Raw genomic sequence first — 21,896 nt, forward strand, 5'->3', positions numbered from 1 at the left:
TTTTTTTTTGTCAGATACTTAAACTAAGGTCTTTTTTCCAAAGAGAAAATTGAGAATTAAATGTGCTGATTAGTATTGTCCTAGATTGTATATATAATGCAAAGAACAGTAATATAGGAAATAGAGGCAGGGTAGGAGAGGCGGATTAAGAAAAATTGGGTATGATCATCATGAGGACCTTTTCTTCCTTGTTTTTTATAGCAGTAGTAAAATCATTTCAGCTTTAAATTTAAAATTCAGAACAGCAGGGTTGTGAATACATAGGCAATGATTTTAAATACTTACCTTCACTATATGAAAAAGATAGTACTCAACTGTCTGTAATCTTGACATTCTAGTCTATCTTTCAAAAATTGACTATAGTTAGATAGGGAAAATATACAATTGCTTTGAAACTTCCATTCTTTGATCAACAGTATTTTTAAATTAACACTTAGGTTTAAACCAAAACCATTATTTTGCATGTCTATTATCTCCAGACTAGATTTCTTTTTGGTCTGCTGCAGCAAAGATTTTTGGAAGCCTTAATTTTGCATTTAGTATTCTCATGTGACTAAATTTATCAGCTAAAAATGCTCTAAGATCCATAGGTGACTGTGAATGGAATAGTTTGATTAAAAAATGAAAAATGTTATTATTAATTTTTTTTCCAACCATCAATCCCCAAACTGTACTGACAAGTTTAGTATTACTATTAGATTAAAGCAACCTCATGTCGTCTCATTTGTGCCTTTAGGGTTTTGAAGTGCAGGGGCTAATTGAATTTGTTTGAAACAGTAGAAACACAAACTCAGTGAATGATTACTGTTATAAAGCAGCTGCTACCTTTCAGAGAATCATTAGGTTGGTCTTGAAGAGTTTTGAAGAAAGCATTGTAAATTTGCAGCTGATATATGCTTTCTGCTCCCCCTAGCACCACTCTCTAGATTTTTAATAGAAGTACCCTGGATAATTTAAACATCAGTCTAAAAATCAAATAGCATTTTGAGTTTTAAATTTTTATGCCATGTATTCACCAAGCACATTTTAAATACCAGAGATCTCATTTATCAAGGAAAAAATAATAATCCCAAATGATTTTTTTGTGTTTTTGAAAATCATGGTAGGTTTCTGACCCAGAAACCAATTAATTTTCTTTTAATAATTTAACTTTTTTCTGAAAGTATTTTTTTAAATTGAGCTTTGCTAAGGATTCAGTTAGCATAAAATAGTTTATATACTGGGAGAAATTAAGTTTACAAATTAAAGTCACTGAATAATCTTAACAGAATTTACACTTGAGGTCTTCCCCCTCCCCTTTGTCTTTTTTTTCCCTCACTGTAATATGGTATTTTCACAAAACCATTACCTGGTATTATTTTTAGGGAATTTTAATCAATTTATCCCCTTTAGGCTAACATAAATAAGACTTCAGTCATCCTGCAGCTAAAAAAAAATAGTTTTGTTCTTTTTCCTACATAACATCAAACATCTGCATAGTTTGGTAATCTTAGACAACTTGCCTCACAGCATCACTCAACAATTATAATTTCTGTTCAATTTTCAAATCCGTACATGCTCTGGGACTTATAGACTAAGTTGCTAAGTAGCAACATATGGCACACTACTGCTCCTGTGATGTTGCTGCAAGCAAATAGCATAATTCTATACTTGAAATGATTTTTATAGAAAGCCATTGCTGGAACTGAGCCAGGAGTGTAAGTATACTGTAAAAATTAATGATATTCTTTTAGACAGTCCCAAAGGGCTGTTTGGCACTACTCTTTACTGCATGCATTCTATACCTCTTATGCTAGTGTACACAAGCCTTTTTTGGACCTAATTCTGTAGTTGGTAGGCAGCTTTTAAATTAATTACACCACCCATGATATGCCTGCCAACTATGTAATAAAAACATATGACATTTCTACTGCTCTCTGGATTTCATTCTTCGAACATTTACCACATTGCCTTATAATACTTCTAATTGTGGTGACCTCTTAGTGTTTCACTTATAACCAATTTAACTTATTCTTCCAGGAGATTGAGTTTGAATTATACAAATGGAAAAGGTCTTTAAGTGTTTGCTCATGTTACTTAAGAAAAGCATGCGATTCAATATAAAATATGTTCTTTCTTTCTAAATGATTCACATAATATTAGAATGAATTGAAAATGATAGTGAATTGATCAGTCTTCTGGACTGGGAAATTCAGGATGATAGACTCAAGAGTTGGAAGAGTGTTGAAATCACATAGTCTGAATCCTTCATTTTAGAGATGAGGAAACTGAAGTCTAAGAGAGTAAAAGAATTTCCCAAAGTTTGCATATGATTATAACTGAGACTCAAACCCAGGTCTTTTAACATCAAAGTCCAATAGACAGAAGTCTCTTTCATGTTATGTGCCCTTTATTTCACTTCATTTGGGTCACTTTGAGTTCTACTGGTCTAGGCCACTCTTTCCCAATCCATATGTCAGGTCACATCAGTGCATGAGAAAGGCAAATTGGATTCTTCCAGTAGTTTAGGCTTTTCCTATGAAGAGACCTTCACATGAGCCAGTTGTAAACAATTCATTCAATCCCACAGGCATGGGACCCTATTTTTTTCTAGTTGGGCCTTCTGAAATGGTAGAAATATATCTCATTTTTGTTGCATGAAAAAACTTAGGAAGCATGATTCCCTAATTTAAAAAGAAATAATTATAATAACAATGACAACAAAACTTAAATTTTTTTTTTCATTAAAGTGTATCCAATCAAATGGATGGAGAATTCACATAATCTGACTCGAAGAAATCGAGAGATTTAGTTCCTTGTTCATCCTTGCTTAAACTACATTCTGGATTCTTTTGAGTACAGCTTTAAGTGTGTGTGTGTGTGTGTGTGTGTGTGTGTGTATGTGTGTATGTGTGTACATTTATATAGGATCTTGTTCACTTTCCAACAGAGGTAAGTTTGAGTTTGATCAGAGGGGATGTTAGAAATTGGATCTTTGAATTATGAATGTGAATTATCTGAGTGGCTTTTAGACAAGAAAAATGAAAGGTCCTAGCTTAGTAGTGAGTGTATATAGCTTAGCGCTAGCTCTAATGCTAACTCCAATGACTCCAGAAATTATATTTATCTTTTATGAGGCCAGTGTTATAGAAAAAGCAAAAAAAAATTAAGATTAGATTTCTTTTTTTAAAAGTTTATTGTTAATGGTAGTTTTTTCCTCCCCAAATTGAATATCATTGCATACAAACTTTTTGTTTTTCAGTTTTTTGAAATATGTCTCTCTTTTCATGACCACATTTGGGGTTTTTGGGAAACAATACTGGAGCAATTTGCATTTCCTTCTCTAGCCCATCTAAGAGATAAGGCAATTGAGGTAAACTGGATTAAATGATTTGCCCAAGATCACCCATCTAGTAAGTGTCAGAGATCAGATTTGAACTTAAGAAGTTGAGTGTTCTGGATTTCATTCCCCTTCTGCTCCACTTAGCTGACTTCCTATAATGGAAATTTTAAAAAAAATAATAATTAGAGAGGTTCTTCAATTAGTCATGACAATTTAAAATTATTTTAATTTTATGAATTTATAATAATTAAAATATCTCAAATATGAAACATGGGCATTATTATTTGACTAGGCCTGTAATTTCTTCAACATAGTGAGTTCCTAGTGAGGAACTTGTACCATTGCAAGTCAACATCTTTTTTTTTTTTTTCCCAATAGACACTACTTAATTATTGCTTGTAACATTGAGAAATTGAGTGTCTTGAAGTTAGTTTGTATCAGAGATGATACTTGAATCCTGACTCTGGTGCCAAGGACTTTCTCTAAATAGTTGCTTGGGACCTCCCATGTGCTTTGTATGTAGTTATGTATACCAGTTGATAAGGAAAGACCACTTTGATGATGATGTAAAAATTATCTTGTAAGGCCCATCATACAAAGAAAGGAAAATTGAAATGATTAACTCTTTTTTTTTTTTTTTTAAATAACATTTTATTGCAGAACCCATGCCAGGGTAATTTTTTACAGCATTATCCCTTGCACTCACTTCTGTTCCAATTTTTCCTCTCCCTCTGTCCACCCCCTCCCCCAGATGGCAAGCAGTCCTATATATGTTAGATAGGTTACAGTATATCCTAGATACAATATATGTTTGCAGAACTGAACAGTTCTCTTGTTGCACAGGGAGAATTGGATTCAGAAGGTTAAAAATAACCTGGGAAGAAAAACAAAAATACAAAGTTTACATTCATTTCCCAGTGTGCTTTCTTTGGGTGTAGCTAATTCTATCCATCCTTGATCAGTTGAAATTGAATTAGATCTTTTTGTCGAAGAGATCCACTTCCATCAGAATACATCCTCAAACAGTATCGTTGTTGAGGTATATAATGATCTCCTGGTTCTGCTCATTTCACTTAGCATCAGTTCATGTAAGTCTCGCCAGTCCTCTCTGTATTCATCCCGCTGGTCATTCCTTACAGAACAATAATATTCCATAACATTCATATACCACAATTTACTCAACTATTCTCCAATTGAGGGGCATCCATTCATTTTCCAGCTTCTAGCCATTACAAACAGGGCTGCCACAAACATTTTGGCCCATACAGGTCCCTTTCCCTTCTTTAGTATCTCTTTGGGGTATAACCCCAGTAGAAATACTGCTGGATCAAAGGGTATGCACAGTGAAATGATTAACTCTAACAAATGCTTATTAAGCATCTACTATTGACTGTACTAAACACTAAGGGTATAAAGACAATTTTTTTTAATGAAACTATCATAGTGCTATTTAGATTAAATTGAGGACTAAATTTATCTTTTTATGAATGCCAACTTAACAGGACTTTGTATATATGCTTAATTAATTAGCTTTTGTTAATCTAATTTTGAAAGTTGTATTTTTCTCCATATTTTATATCTTGGACAGAAATAATGTTTTAAGTTATATTTTTTTCATTCTTATCATTCAGCTTTCATTACTGTTCCTCCCATAAAGTTTTTAAAGGGTCAGGTATCACTGCTTTTCCATTTCTGGTTCTGCTTCCTATTTGGCCTGAAAATCAAGAGTAATAAAATACAGAACTCCTTTTAATTTCATTTTTTGGAATCTAACACATATTTTTTATTTAGTATTTGCTCCTTTGCTGTTGATATGTCAATGCTACAAAGACTGAATTTTCAGGATATTATAATTTAAGTTATAACTAGCACAGTTCAACATCAGGCATTCATTTTAAATAGTGATTAGAAATCAGGAGGTGCAATAGAAATACTCTAACTTCAGAGTATGATATATATACATATACTTAAAAAAAATTTCCTAGTTTTCTGCAGAGGGATCTTTAACAATTGTTATAATTATATACATTTATATTGTGTATAGATATATGCAGATATAAATATGCACATATATATATAGTGTATATAATAGATTTAGGTTTGAAAAACAGCATATTTTAATGATGTACTTTCCTGACAAGGAAATTCATTCATGGTTTGGAAGCTGGAAGAGTTATGAGATATAAACCTAAGAGACATTCAAGGCAACACATTTTAAGGATACTTTATTTAAAATACCTTTTTTTTTTTTCGGTCCATAAAATACCTGTGATCATGACATGAATTTGAACTACAAATTAAAACCACCTTCCTTTTGATAGAGACTCCAGACACAACATCGACTTGACCTTGTGAACTTTGACCCAATAAATGATAAAACTGCCATGCTTTGATTAATCTAGTTAGTCTAACAGAGTCTGGCATCTCAACAAGCCCAAACTAGTTACTCAAACCAGTCTTCAGTGTAACATTCAAATGATTACTCTGTGCAATCCCGGAGGTATTCATTACAGACAAAATTGCTCTTGTTGCCTTGCATACAAGCTGAGTTTTCAATGGGAAATGAAAGGCTGCTTGGAAAAATAGGCCACCTAATTAAGTTAAACTACTCTAGCATTTGGCTTGACATCTTCATTACTCAAAATTAAAAAGATGCTTCACTTGAGCACACAAGTTACTATTGTTTATGTTGTTTTCTTCCTAAATTGGCTTCTTACATAGAAGTCTGTTTTTCAGAATTATTTCTTGTAATAGCTCACATATTTCTTGCAGTTTATAAAAATGTCTTAATAGCCAGTATAGACAGTCATAACAGGTAGGATCCAAATAGGGAATGCTTGCTTTAAGAGTCCAGTGAGTTTAAAAGCTTCACAAATCTTTTAGCATATTTTTCTAATATCTTACAAATTGGTATTAATATTCGAATGATTCCCTCACCCCCACTCTACCTTTCTTTTATTTACAAAGTTTAATACTGAATCTGCTCTAAGTGGTCTCCTCAAGGAGTAATTGAATTCAGAGAAGATTTGGGGAACATCTGTAGGTTTAAACTAAATTCCATTTGTCCACTGCTTTATGTTACTCCATAGTGGAGCTATTTTAAGAGCATTTTAAAATGTAAACACATGTAGAACACACCATCTACTGATTGCCAGATCCTATTCAATGACACTAATGAGGCTGCTGACAGGTTAAATGTTGTGTATCATATACATTTCCAAGCTGTGGGATTTGTGAGTATAGGGCTCATTTTTTATTTCAGAATATAAATATTTGTTGCAGAATATGCTTATGAAGTTTATTGGTACTGTCTTGTAGTATGTTTTTTAAGCATTAGAGAGAATGTATTTTTTTTTGATAAATCCCCCCCCAAAAAAAAAATCTGAATGATAGAGCATTGGCTGTGCAAGTAAGATTGCTCCTTTAATAGTTACTCTCCGAGCCTACTGAGCACCTGGCCGAGGATGTCATATTGGTATCTTACCACTACTATCTACTCACTAGTTTTTATAAATTTTGAAAAGTATTTCTTTGCAATCTTGAATTTAGAAAATTTTCAGTCATGTTTAATAAATAGATGAAGAGGTGAAAAATTAACTTCACTCTTCAATTTCACAATATCATATTCTTCAACTTTATCTTTCTGGCCTTCCATAGAATATACCTAACAATAAATATAGGAGAGGACTGATACAGTTTAGTAAATCCAAAATAATTGGAGGATAGATGATTCTACCGCTCTTGTAGTCTCCATTTTCAAGTTATTGAAAGATGTTAATAAACAATGAGTCATCAATACCCTTTCTTGATGTGCAGGGATGAATTGTTTCTCTCCTTGTAATTATATAAAAACTGAGGCTCCTAGATGGTTTTCTTAAAATAACATTGTCACCTCCCATTTCCTTCTCTGTTCTGAGACTATTTTCTTTCATCCCCAAAGAAAATACTCGAACTTTTTGTCTTTGTGTGATGGTTCCATTCCTTTTCTTTGCATAGAATCTTCACTCATTTGTCCTTAAAATCTGATAAATATTGTTAAGATATGCTAGAAAATGGAAGTATTATTTCTAATACAATAAAGATGCTAGAATTTAAAGCAGAAGCTATATTAGAGATCATCCCATTTAATAGATTAAAAAACTAAGGCCCATCAAGCTTAAGTGACTAAAGCCTAAGGTCACACAAATAAGAAATTAATAGCTTGGATTATAACCCAAGGAATTCATAATGATTTTAAAATGTGTTGGTAGTTTCTTGACGAAATTTGCTTTGAAGTGCTGTTAAATAAATTTCTTCAACGTGAATGAATTGTCACATTTATTTACTAAATAGTGATTGTTTGACTCTATGTAGCAAATCCAAATGGATGATTTCTGGAGGTTTTCCCAGTAATGAATTATTAAACTGATAATGCATACAATTAAAAGTAATAACAATAATAGTAGTAAAAATAATAATGATGATGGTGATGATCATAATAATTATTATTGTAGCTAGAATTTATATAGGACTTTATAAGACAAAGTGTTTTACATATAATGTTTATAAGGTTTACAAAGCATTATTTCATGTAATCAGTAAAAAGGGCCAATTTTGATAGTTTATTTATGCAGGACATTCAAGTCCCTCTCATGTAAGTTTCTTCTCACTGTTTATCAATAAAGATCAATAAATACATTCAGCCTTTTTTGGACTGACTTGCTTTTATGTTAGAAATGTGTGGTCAGAAGATGGATAGAGTACTCTTCTTCCTTTTCTTCCAGAATTTACTGTCATAAGAAGTTAGGTTACTTTATGGTCCCACTTCCAGTTTTTCAACAGGCAAAGTTAAGAACTAAAGCTGATAATATTCACTTGTTCATTTCACTTTAATTTCTCCTTTCAATTTACCTCAAAGTGTTTTTGTGATAATCTAGTGAGGTTATCATTTGAAAATGATTTTAAAAACTTTATGAAAATGCATAAGGGTGTTATTATTTGTCCCATTAACTTCTATGGTTCTTTCTCTGTGACTTGTCTGTTCCTTCTTTATCTACTACCTCCTATACTACTTCCTTTCCCATAACTTAAATTTTATTTTCCTTTTCTTAATTAAACCTATAAATCTGTTCATTAAATCTTGACCTTCTTTGCCACCCTTCTTTCCTATTTCTGTCCTTTACTCCCCTTTCTCCCTCTATCCCTTCACAAAAGATTCCAACACTCTCTAGAATTGCATGATGTAAATACTCTCTAAATATGCCCTTCTCCCTTTTTACTATTATTATGACAGGATTGACTTTCAAGACCAAAGGTTCCTGGATACTGATTGAGATCTCCCATAAGGTTTTTTTTTTCATTTTTTTTAAATTCAGGTATGGGACTTCATGGTAGAAGGAACTTCTTACAGTCATCTAGATTAGCAACTTGTCTACAATACATAGTCTTAAATAGTTTCCTAAGGCACTGACAAATAAATTTACTTGCCCATGGTCTCACAGAATGTATCAGAGGTAGACCTTTAATAGAAGTCTTTCTAATTCCAAGGCTGACCCTCTATTTATCCTGCCTTTCTTCATTAAATTAGAGAAATCATCTCTTTTCCTGGATCTACTTCAACATCTGGTCTCTTCTATGAACATCTTCTTTAATTTACTTTACTGTACAGTATCCTTAATAATGCAGAATTCTCTTCAACCTCTGGGTATCTTTTTGGTCCTCCTTATTAAGAGAATTAGAATTGCTTGTCAGACTGTTGCAGAGAATTTTCTTTCATTCTAAGTCTTTGAATCGGAGTGAAATGGAAACCCAAACAGAAGAATGTGCCTTTTAACCCTATTAAATTACTTCTCTTCTTGTTCAGTATTAATTTCCTATCTATATTGCATAATGTTCTTTCTGTGTGTATCTGTGTGTGTGTGTGTGTGTGTGTGTGTACACAGAGTTATATATTGTTATAGTTATATATCTATAAAGTTACAGATGACTATATATGTGTATATTTATCTATCTTTCTATCTAAAACACCTTTCAGATGTTATAATATTCATTTACTCACTGGACTAGATAGTTACTGAGGTCTCTTGCGACTCTCAAATTCTATGCTTCCAATTCTGTTGTATAACATTTTACTATTTATTACCTTTATAACTTTTGCTGAGTTGTGCAACTTACTGGGTCCTCCTCTTATACACACATACACAGACACACAGGCATGCATGCATGTGTGCAAACATACAGACACACATACGAATATACATTCAATTCAAATTAATCTGTGATTTCATTAATGAAAATTCGCAAATTGTTACATACTTCCCTATTTTATATTATTCTTATCCATGTTGTCTCATAAGTTCATTCAAGTGGATCTATCCACAAATTGAGGTACTCACTCCCTCAGGTTTTGAGTTCTTTCACCATTATACATGTGTGTACATACACACATATGCATATATATGTGTGTATATTACACATGCACATATACACATTAAAAACAGGGCACTATGCTAGGATGCAAAGATAAAAAAATGACATTGTCCCTGACATTAAGAAACATGTTCTAATGGGAGTGGGGGAAGAATGGCATCAATGGGGCAAGGGAAGTTGCCTAATATCCATGGACCTCAGTTTCCTCTTCTATAAAAATGAAGGTATTAGATCAATTCATCTCACGAGGTCTCTTCTAGCTCTAAATCCTCTGATTGCTTGAAAATCCCTACCTCTCCAAATATACTATTCCAGAACCCCTGAAATTGATCACCAGTTGTGACAAAACAATGAATTCCCATGATGCGGGTTTTGCCCCTGACATCAGTCATGGCCATGGCTCAAGACCTTGTTGCAGAGAGCTCATCATTCACTGTGAATAAACTTGTCACAATACCTAGAGTCTGTTCACATGACAAGGCTAATGCTAAGATGCTTCCTTCCCTGTAGGGAAACCCTGGTAAATGACACTAGATTCACAGAGGATAAGGAAGAACTCTGAAAAAGAAGCTTGAGCAAAGGACTATGAGTAATTAACCCTACTAGTATACTCACTAAAGAGACAAGGAAGACTCTAAGCCATTAGTCTAGGGTTATGATTGATGTCCATTTCACTGGGCTTAATATGTGACAAAAATCTATGCCAGATCAATTCAGTCAGTAAGTCCCCAAGAATTAAATATCTGCTTACTGTGTGCCAGGTGCTATGCTAAGCTTAGGGAATAAAAAGAAAGGGAAAAAACCTGGTGCCTGACTTCAGAGGCTCACCTTCTAGAGGGGAAATCAGCCTGCAGATAACCATGTATAGACATGTTAAATGCAGTGTAAATGAGAGGCAATTACAAGTAGAAAACACTGGGGAAAGTAGAATCACTGGGAAAGTCCACTTAATGAAGATGGAATTTGAGCTAAATATAGAAGAAAGCCAGGGAAGACAATATATAGAAATGAGGGGAGAAAGCATCTTTGAAAATCCTGAACTTGACCATGGTGGACAAGAAAACACTTGAAATAAACTTATAAATAGGTTTCATAGAGAACCTGTGAAGGAAATCCCCGCTCCCCTCCACCCCATGTACTTTGGAGTCAATAAAATATAATTTTAAGTACAAGCTACTCTTAGACCTTCACCAGTTGCATGCCTCATATCTTGCAGATCTGCCTGATCTCTTGCTTCTAGATGACTTTAGTTACCTCATCCTGTTATCAACAGAACCTTATTTGTGGCTTCTCTCCAGAATACCCTCTTTTAAATTTTTATTTTCTCCCCACATGGTCATGCACACAGTAGGCCCCAGGTAAATATCATCTATTGAGTGTATGAATGTTATGTCAGAAAATTAATGGTTTCTTGAGGCATTGCCCTTTGTGTAACCTGAGAAAGAAAAATTGATGCACACAATGAAACAAAAGTTGTACCTTCTACAATCATATATTTTGATAACTGTTGCTTGATAAATTAGTACATTGTGTGTTTTTATAAATGAATATGATTTATTGCCATTGTCTAACATGTGAAGAAAGACAAAAAAATTGTTTGCAGGATCATTGGCTTGATAACATGAATGGCACTGTTGGACAGTTCTTGCTGAATGTTCAGATGATTTATGTAACAGACCGAAGGTTGCCACAGTAATACATTATAGTCTCAAGCTATCAAACTTGGTTCATGCAGAGACAAAAGAAGCTGAAAAATACTTACTTCTGAAGGTCCCCCCTCCATCCTTGGGGGGAAAATGAGAGATAACGCTGATCTTTTTCAAACCCTTGGGGGAACATGGGAGAAAAGAAAGATATTTTCCTATATTATTTTAGAACATATACAGAGTCCATTTATTTTTATATTCTAATGACCCTTTTCCTTCATTTTTATTTTGAATTAATTATTTGAACTGTGGAAAAGGAACATATAAAAAAGGAAAATGAAATATTTTAAAATGACATTTACTTACTCTTGGTATTAAGGATATATGTTAGAAATTAAAAATTAAGGCATTTTGTACATGTTTACCAGTAATGCCATTTTTCTTTTCAAAATGAAAAACATATTTTAAAATGTGATAGCTAAATTCATAGTGAGTTAAATTTATTCATGATTATGTGCATGCTCACAGATGTAAATTTACCCTATAAGAAAAACCATGTGATATAATAGAAATAGTGTCAGATTTGGAATGAGATCTTGAAATTAAATCTTGGTTCTACTCTTTTCTACCTTGTGACCTTGACCTAGAAGCTTAACCTCTTAGACCCTCCATTCAGTAAAATAGTAGTAAGGATATTAGTTAAATGAAGGAATGGACTAAATTAAGGTGCTTTCCAGATTTAACATTTTGTGAAGTCTGACTTTCTGATAATAAGGCTTCCTGTCATCAAAGATAATATTCTATATGCTGATTGTTCTGGGTGGGCAAAGGCTTACAGATGCAAGGAATCATGTAGAAAAAGAAGAAAGGAAAGGTTAAGAAGAAATTTCTCTTCTTTGATTCTGGTCAGCATAAATTAGTACTGTATCTTTGACATGTGAAAATGAGAAGTATCTGTAGTCAAGAGGAAAGGCTGCATAAATTAGCATTCCACCTCCACATATATCAGCATACCTATAGCAAATGAGAATGTGAATGTTATAGAGAAATAAGGGAAACACTAAACCCTGGGATGAGATATGTAAAATATTGGCTTGGAACATGTTGAGAATGTGGAACTGAAATGATGGTGGAAATGAGACCTTCAATAAATGAAATGAGGTGATGAAAATTAGATGGGTAGTATATGAAATTGGAATCTTGCAAGAAGGACATAGGTAATGTAACCATAGTCAGCAGATATCATCTGAATGAGAATGTTTAGTTTACAGAAGTATGGTTTTCAAGACAGATATCCTGCCCTAGACTGGGGCAAGGTGATCCATCACTAACTAATCTTAACTCAGAAGAAAAGATCACTAAACCCTAAATCCCTAAATTCCATTTCTGTTTGAAAGACTGGATCCTTAATAGGGTTTCTTCAGCATGATCTTCTTAAGAAGGAAGGTCTTATCAGGGATCAGGAAGGTAGTTACATAATCAAATTAATGTTTTGATTTGACTTGGTTTATTTTAGTTTTTGTTAAAACATATAATTTTTTCCTGTGTAGATGATACATATATAGTAAATCCGTTATACTTTTTTCCAAAACAGAGGGTTGCCTAGGGCACTAAGACCTAGGTTGCCCTAATTCCAAGCCCCACCTTCTATTCACTACACAAAACTCTCTCAAGTATAGTTTTTAATTGCAAATTAATAAATTGCTATTCTTGTTTGTACCAAGCTATCCAGAATTGATCACTGAATTACCCAAATCAACAAAGAGAATTGAGCAGATGCTAGAGAAGATAGAAAATAGAAAATTCCTGAGTAGTGACTTCAGTAATCCATATTTATCGACACTCAATATAAAGCCCTAGCCTTAATCCCTGAATAAAAAATTTACCGTTTTTTTCATTGTTTATTTACATTGTCTCATTCTACTGAAACAATGGTAGCAGGGAAGAGGAGCAGACCACAGGATCTAAGAGTGAGAAGTGATTTTATAAGTTACCTAGTATATGCTGGAATTCTGCTAAAACATCCTAATAAATACTCATTAAGCTACTGCATGAAAACCCCCAGTAAAAGAATACCCACCATGTCAGACAGCCCGATCTTTTTTTTTAAACAACTCTAAGTAGACTTTCTCTTTATATCAAACCAAAATCTGATTGATGTAACATCCACCCAATTCCTTTAGTGTCATGGTTCTGCATTCCAAGATCAAGCTCCATAAGTCTAATCTCTCTTTCACATGATATCCCTTCAAATACTTAAAGGATAACTTTCATCCATTTATCTCCTCCTCATATAGAACTCATATAGAGTTTGCAATTCACTGAAATCTATTAACTTTTGTCCCCCGAAAAACTCTACATCAAACCATGCTGCATCCCTTCCACTTTGGCCCTTATGAAATCAACTTTTTGAACTCAAGCAAAATTTTACATTTATCTCTATTGAAAGCCATCTTATTAAATTTTACTCAGAACTCAGTTGCCACATCCTGTTTGCACAATGTGTTAGTTGTAATTATCTCTTCCAACTTTGTGTCATCTGCAAATTTCATAAGATATGTGTGTGTGTGTATATATATATTTATATATACAATATTACATACACATACATATACACAAATGAGTATATATGTTTTTTTTTTCAGAGATAAGAATGTTAAGCAGTACAAAGCCAAGTACAGATCCCTAATACAACTCCCTCATTTCATGTTAAAAACTTATCCTGACTCATTTATAACTATAGAGCTGAATCCTTAATATTATTCTGTGTTTGCTCAAATCTTTTCACTCTGCTACAATGGGAATAGGAAAAAACTTTACAAATGCTTTCCTAAAATTCAAATTATTTGGAAAATGTATTTGACTTTCTGAACTTGTTCAGATGCTTCAGGAGCCATCTTAAAATGTTGTACCTAGAACTAAACATCATAATCTAAATGTAATCTAGCAGGGCAGCCTTAGTATAGCAAACATCTAATCTTCCTCATTCTGAACTTATGCTTTTAATGTAGTTAGTCTAAACTCTCAGAGTTTGGAGGCTGTTATGTCACACTCTTGAGTTGTAATCATTAACATTTGGAGCATTAATGCCTTCAGATCTTTTTCACTTGAATTCTTTTTTAGGCAAATTTCTCTCATCTGTTTTTAGGCATTTGATTTTTTAAGCCAAAGGTAAATTTTTTGCATTTTATTCCTTTTAAACTTTACTTCTTTGGATTCAGCCATTTTTTAACCTGATAAAATCCTTTGCATCCACATCTATTTATTTCTCAATAGATAACTTAGGAGACTTAGAGAAAATTCCTCCTCAGAAATATATTAGTTACGTGATTATTTGGAGGCTATATTTTATAAGTTGCATTTAAATTGTCATTAGCCTACATTTCAGTTTCATGGAGGACTAATAGACTTTCTAATTCTGGGTCTCTGGACCTAGTATTAATCTCATCTTCTTAACTTTTCTTTAATACAGACAACATCTTCTATCATCATTACTTAAATTTTGATAAGTTCATAAAGTTAACACTGCTAATTATAACTTCTAAAATGCAAACTTACTTTAAAAAGTTCAACAAAATGATAAATAGGGAACATGAATCCAACTAAAGAAAAAATATAATTGTTTATAAAACTCAATAATGGTGTCAATTTTCAAATACAGATTTTAAAACATGGAGCATTAATGTACAATAGTTGTGTCTGGTAGTAGTGGGGACAATAGTAATTTCCTGTTATCCAAAAATGTGAAAAAAATGCCATTTCTATTTGGCCTTTATCAAACAGTAAGGACCAAGAACAGAGATTTTGGCATGCCGCTATTCTTTGTGTCTGTTGATAATACAGTTATACTTTTATCCAGTCTATATATTTTCATCTTGACTACAAGGACAGATTATATACAGGTACATCATGCATGTGGAACTTTAACATTATATCATTTTGGTGACCCTTTTGCAAAGAGAAATTAATTGGTCTAATATAATGTGCCTTTGATGAATCTATATTATTTTATAATGATTATGTTTCCCTTTTTAAGTATTTATAATTCTATCCATCTTTGATAATATGATAGAGAATTTTTCCCCCAGGAATTGGAGTTAAGCTTCTCCATCAGTTGTTTGAAGACTTCTTTGTCTTCCCTCTTTGAGGGAAGGTGGGGAGAGTAAGGAGAATGGAAACAATATACAAGAGAAAATAATAGAAAGGGAAGTCCCCTACAACATGCAAAGATCTAGTTATCAATCTGCCAAGGCATATGAAAGGTCTATTTTAATATAATTACCAAATGTTCTTCAAAAATGATCAGTTTAAAGAATTAGAGAGGCATTCATTGCTCGTGACTGAATAGAACCAATATAATGGAAATGATGATGTTACCTAAAATATATTAGGTACTATACCAATTAAACTATCAAAGGATTAATTAAAAAAAAAAAAACTAGGCTAAATAATGACCAAATTCATTTGGAACAACAAGAGATATAGAATCTGAAAAGAAGAAATAGGAAAAAGTACGAATGTGATAGTAGTTCTTCAAACTCTATAGCTTCAAATGAAAAGATTAAAATTTCTGATCAGAAAGATTTATCACTCCCATTGAGATGTCCACAGTTCTGTTCTCTGCTTAATGTTTCTCTGAACTTGGTTTCAATTGCTTTCCTTCTATGCTAGCTACTAGGTTAAGAACTATTCTCCATTTTTTGCTTGCTTCTGTGAGCTGACTGCAGCCCTAGATACCCTATCCCTATGACCATGCTTATTAGAGTGTAAGTTTCTTGAGGGCAGGAAACCTTTTTTACCTTTCTTTGAATCTCCATATTTATCATAATGCCTGGTACAGAGTAGGCATTTTAATAGATGCTTTTTTGATCACCGTTATTTGCACATTATTGACTACCTTGAACCTTGACAGACCTATAAGGGTATCATCATCATTTTGCCTCTATATATACTCTTCTCCCTTCAAATCCTCTCTTCCAAGCTTTCTGCAACAGACATACTGCTCATGAGTTCTAGCTGTAGAGATAACATCCAGAAGTTATACATTACACAGATACTCTACACCTCCACAAGAGATTTTGATGCAAGTTCTAGCTCTGAAATTTCTGGCTGAGTCTTTTAATCTTTTTTATAAAATGAGGATCATCGTTCTTACACTTCTTATCTCACAAGGTTGTTGTGAAGAAAATGCATTAAAAACCATGAACAGCCATAGAAATATGAGATATTTGCAATTGTTATTGTTTTTTGTTGTTGCCATTGTCCAATAGTGATAATGGGGAAAAAAAGAATTAAAAGACAAAAGAGATCTTCTTCTGTGATTTTACTGTAGTTTTTAATGAGAATCTCCTTTTCACAGAGTTATGAAACATAAAACAATCTACACATTAAACTATAGGCCACTGGCAGCCACAGTGAGGTACTAAAGTATCAAGTGTCAAAGAATCTTTTGGTTCTTCGTGCTTCTTACAGACTAATCATATCTCACTTGAGACATTTGATTGGTTGTTTAAAGCTTTGAACATCGATGAATAGCATCATAGTGTCAACTGGCAGACTCAAATATTCTGGGAATAAAAGACACTTAGTCATGCTTATGTAAAACGGAAATTTGTAAACCACATGTCCTTAATCATGCTTTTAACTGATTTGTAACCCCCACAATATTTGTCTTCATCATTTGACTTTGACATATACAGAAGAAACTTGGTCTAGTGGAAAGAACATTCTATTTGGAGTCTGAGAACTTGTTTGAATCCTAGCTTATTTATTTACTTGTGTGATCTTGAGTGTGACCTCAGTTTTCTTATCAGTACAATAAGGAGTAGAGTAGGTTGTTTTTAATATCCTTTTTAATTCTAAATGTTTAATTTGTATTCTGTATAAAACTCAGTGAAATGTGGTTAACATGGAACTTAGCACTGTTTCATCAAACCTTTATCACAGGACAGATGTATCTTACAAAAACATTTTTATAGATTTCCTAACTCATTTCCACACACATATAAAGATTTCCAGTAAAATTAATCTGACACCATAGTTATTTCTTGTCAGTATTGGTACATCTAGATATTGAAGCCATATAATTATATAATGGCATTTATTACACTATATCTGGCTTGTACCAAATAACCATATCATGATTTTCAAAAAACTTTCTTTGTCACAAGTAGAAGCTGCTTAGTAACCTTGTACAGTTATATTTAATGATCATTCTAACTACCCATTTCTGGTTAAGTTGTGGAATCTGCGGTTCTGGTATGTAATTACATGGGTTAAATGAAGTTAATGTGTAATTACATGAAAATAACCATGTAGCTGAGTTAAATTGCAGTACAATTGTTATCACTGAATGTAAAGTGATACCAATTAAACTTCCCTTTGAAACACCACAAATTAAAACCTAACTACCAGGGAAATTCTATTACAGAAAGACACCATACTCTAGAGGGAGTATCACTGAGTATTTTCATAGGTTTAAGTATCTCTTGTTAAAACCAGAATTCTATTTCCCCCTTGTTATTATAGTGCTTTTGCCTCATTCAATAAAGGATCAAACAGCAACTCCTATTTTCCCTATAGCTACTTAAAGATAATCATCATGAAATCCAAAACTTGCCACTTTGATAAGAAAGGAGTCATGCTTCAGATAGGACTGGATGATCTCTGAGGTCATCCCTTTCAACATTAAAAATCTATATTTCAGAGATAAGCCCAAATATTATCACATCCATTCCACATTAAATATAAGATTAAGGGGTAAGGCAGTGCTTGGGAAAAGACTCATATATTCCTTCAGTATACAGCAATTATATGTCCTATGTTTAATTCCCCCTTTGCAAAAACATCTACTTCCCCTCTATTAGACCACCCTTTATGCCACACCAAAGCCCAGAGGAGCCATGAAAATTAGTACAAGCTCAGAGATCCTGAGCCTGAAGGTAATCTGGCTGATGACAAGTAAGAATTACATTTAAAACAATACATATCACTCAACAGTGTATTTCCTCAAATTAATGACATGTACTCTAAGCTTTCAAACTAAGAAATAGTGAAAACGTTATATCTGGTCATTTCTACCTGGTCTTTATATTTTAACATTCTATCTGCAAAGTTTAATTAAGCAAAGTTCTCCTTCATACCCTCCTCTCAACTTGCTCCATTCTCCCATTTTACACACACACACACACACACACACACCTTCCTGCCCTTCAGAATCTGCCTCAGTTCCAGATGTTACTAGTAGCTCTTCATTTAATCATGTCTTCTAGCAGCACCTAAATAAATATATCAGAACTTGTAAAACATTTAGCAAGTGCAATTCAAAGATTTTCTTTCTGTTAGACAAATAGACACCATCTGGAGAAAATAACCCCAGGCTCTTGGATGCAATTGCATGAAACTTAATGGCAGAGCTCCCAATGACTACCTTCTAACTACTGTCTTTGGCTTTCACTTTCTGGCTGCCCTCCTACATGACCATTGAAAATCTTGCCTCTCTCAGCATGCAGTGTTATGTTACATTATACAAGGTAAACCTTGTTACTGATGATCCTGGAGACTATAAAACTTCTCTCAAGTCAAATAATAGGATACATGGAAATATTGGGATTGAGATTGTCTCTCCTTATGATACCAACTGCTCCAAGTAAACATCTTTGTCCATAGATATGTTTAGCAGTATTGTCTCATATGCTCTTCTTATCATGTAATTTTTCTTAACTCTTTGAATATTTCACCTTCACTTTTGAACTAGAAACTCTCAAATACCTTTCTATCCATAGATTTTTCTGATGACACCTTCCAGCAGAAAGCCCAAATACTAATAATTGTTATTTCACTGATTAAGTACTATTCCTTAATTTGTCTTGTTATTATTTTACAAAATTGGTAAAATGAATTTAGGTAACTGCTGTAATGAGTTTTGACTTGATTCCCAAGGAAAAGTATTTGTAGAAATGAGTGTTAATAATATAATACTAAGAAAGTTTATTTCCTTTTGAATTCATAGTTAAAATAGGCCTTCCTATTAAGAAAATAAAATTTCTAGTTTGTAATTGAGTCTATTTTATTTTTCTGCTGCCATTTCACACAACTGCCTAACTCATGTTTCTTTGTCTTTGAATTAAGTTTGGAAGTTCATGACTTCAGAAGTTCAGCCTTTTCCTCTCTAAGTTTAAAAATTCAATTTTTCTATAAATCACTTTAATTAAAAGAAACCTATTCTCTCTATACCACTAGTTGTCCTTGTACAATTAGAGGAAATCTGTTATCTCTATATGTACCATTATTTATTCTTGCAGATGGACCAAATCAATTAGAATTTCCTAGCAGGGTAGAAAGAGAGGATGTTACTATCCCTTGCATTACCATTTCCCAATCTTTCATATTATTCTCCATATCTATGATGCACCTAACTTTGTAAGGAATAACCTTATCTTCCCCATGAAGCTATATTCTGGTTTTTTTCCTATTCTCCTTTTGTCTATAAAAATGATATATTAACTCCCATTTGAAGTCTTAGTTTGTTTGGGCTGATATCCTGTATATTGTTGAATTTTTTACTTTGCTAATAAATTGATTGTGCTTGGAGTTTGTGCTTCAGTTTACCTTAATTTCAATTATGACACTATTTTTATTGTGTTTATTTTTGTTTATGTTGTATTTTCAGTGATGTCCACTACAACATCCATAAATATATCTTCTCTATTATTCTTATTATTTTTCCCACAGTGGAAAGATATGCACATTATTTTTTCAAAACCTAAAAGTTTCTGGAATTCATTTTAGTACAGACCATGATATGAACTGTAGGGAGCCCTATGAAGCACATTTGATCAAACATTAATTTTATAAATTGCCTTCCTTCCTCACAATTCGCATGAAAAAGGTATTCAGCTAGATTAAGACTCTGGAAAATTTTAATGGGACCCTTGAAATCTGTTTGATTTCAGCTTTTTTGGAGAAAAAAAAAATCCTGCCTAATGGAGGCTATGTGCATACTAGACAGGCTTATGCCTGTGAGGCACTCTCCCTCCATGCATAATGGCCAAACTGCAACAGGAGAATCTATGAGTATTTGAAATGTTCTCTTTGCTAAATTGATGCTACTGCCTGCCGTAACATATAAGCACATTATATGAGAGCATGCCATGTGTGTGTGATGATTTTCAACAATATTCTTATTTTCATTTCACAGTCTTACCCTGGTCCAAGTCTTGAAAATGAAGACTTTAACATTCCTCCTATTACACCCCCTTCACTACCTGACCATTCGCTGGTGCATCTGAATGAAGTAGAGTCTGGTTATCACCCTCTTTGTCACCCAATGAACCATAATGGGCTGCTTCCATTCCATCCGCAAAATATGAACCTACCTGAAATTACTGTATCCAACATGCTGGGCCAAGATGGAACACTGCTTTCAAACTCAATTTCTGTGGTAAGAACTTTTACCCATTTAGGGGATATGGAGGGAGGTGGTGGTTAGCTGGGTAAATGAGTGAGATTTTTAAAATGATCATAAAACAGAATTATGAAACCAAAAGTACTGACAACCACTTAAAATGTTTTCCACATGCCCTATATTTCTGTACTATATTCTGTAAAATACTAAAGTGATTTTCCATCTATTCTTTATTAAAGTGAAACAATCACTTATTTATTTCAAATGTTCTTACAGATATCATAAATTATAAATACAGGATTGATGAGCTAATTATCATAGAATCTTATACCCCTAAAGGTGAAAGGGAATTTAGCACCCTCTAGCACCTCTCATTTCCACATGATAGCCCTTCTAGTATTTAAAGAAGGTTGCCATACTCCAAATATTTAACTTTATTTCTTAGAACATGGTTTCCAAATCTTTTATCACACTGGTTATTTCTATCGCCATAGTCCAGTTTGCCATGTATTATTTGTCATGCCTAAAATGTATGATGTCATTCCAAACATAATCTAGAAATTCCAAATAATACTAATTAGATAAATCTGACCATCACCAAGTATGGTGGCACAATTAATTATATGTCCATTGATCTGGATACAACAGTTTGGGGTGAAGGATTGGGGATCCCCTATGTAGCCCAAGATTTCATCATTTTTTTTAAAACACTGTTGACTCATATTGCCAAGTTTATTATCACAGAGTCCTTCCTTTTCACATAGTAGGTCAGATATCTTCCACCTGTACTCATTTAATTGATTTTTTAAAAAATTAAATGTAGGGGTTTGAAATTATCTTTTTAGAATTCATCTTTTTAAAGTCTGGTCCATTATTTCAGTCTATTGAGATAATTTTTATACCTTTATTCTGTTATCCAATGTGTGAGCGATCTCTACAAGCTTTATATTATTCATTGATTTGATAAGAATACCTCTTTTTTATTTTCATTTGAGTAATATAGCAGGACAAGTTAAAGGACCACAGAATTCTGTAACTTGCTTCAAGATGTTTTTCTCTTCTATTACAGCAATCTATTTTTAAAAATTTCTTTATTTGTGAAACTATCTATGAA

General features: G+C 33.1%; 1 protein-coding gene across 3 annotated transcripts in view; it reads left to right on the forward strand.

Moving 5' to 3' along the window:
- Positions 1-21,896, forward strand: part of TOX (thymocyte selection associated high mobility group box) — a 352,655-nt gene that overhangs the window by 170,261 nt on the left and 160,498 nt on the right. For all 3 annotated transcript variants that reach the window (XM_051970153.1, XM_051970152.1, XM_051970154.1), the window contains one exon: positions 20,576-20,818. In XM_051970153.1, coding sequence (XP_051826113.1) covers positions 20,576-20,818 — 243 coding nt within the window. The remainder of the gene's footprint in view (positions 1-20,575; positions 20,819-21,896) is intronic.

Source organism: Antechinus flavipes, chromosome 1 (assembly GCF_016432865.1).
Source record: "Antechinus flavipes isolate AdamAnt ecotype Samford, QLD, Australia chromosome 1, AdamAnt_v2, whole genome shotgun sequence".
In the NCBI taxonomy this organism is placed as follows: domain Eukaryota; kingdom Metazoa; phylum Chordata; class Mammalia; order Dasyuromorphia; family Dasyuridae; genus Antechinus; species Antechinus flavipes.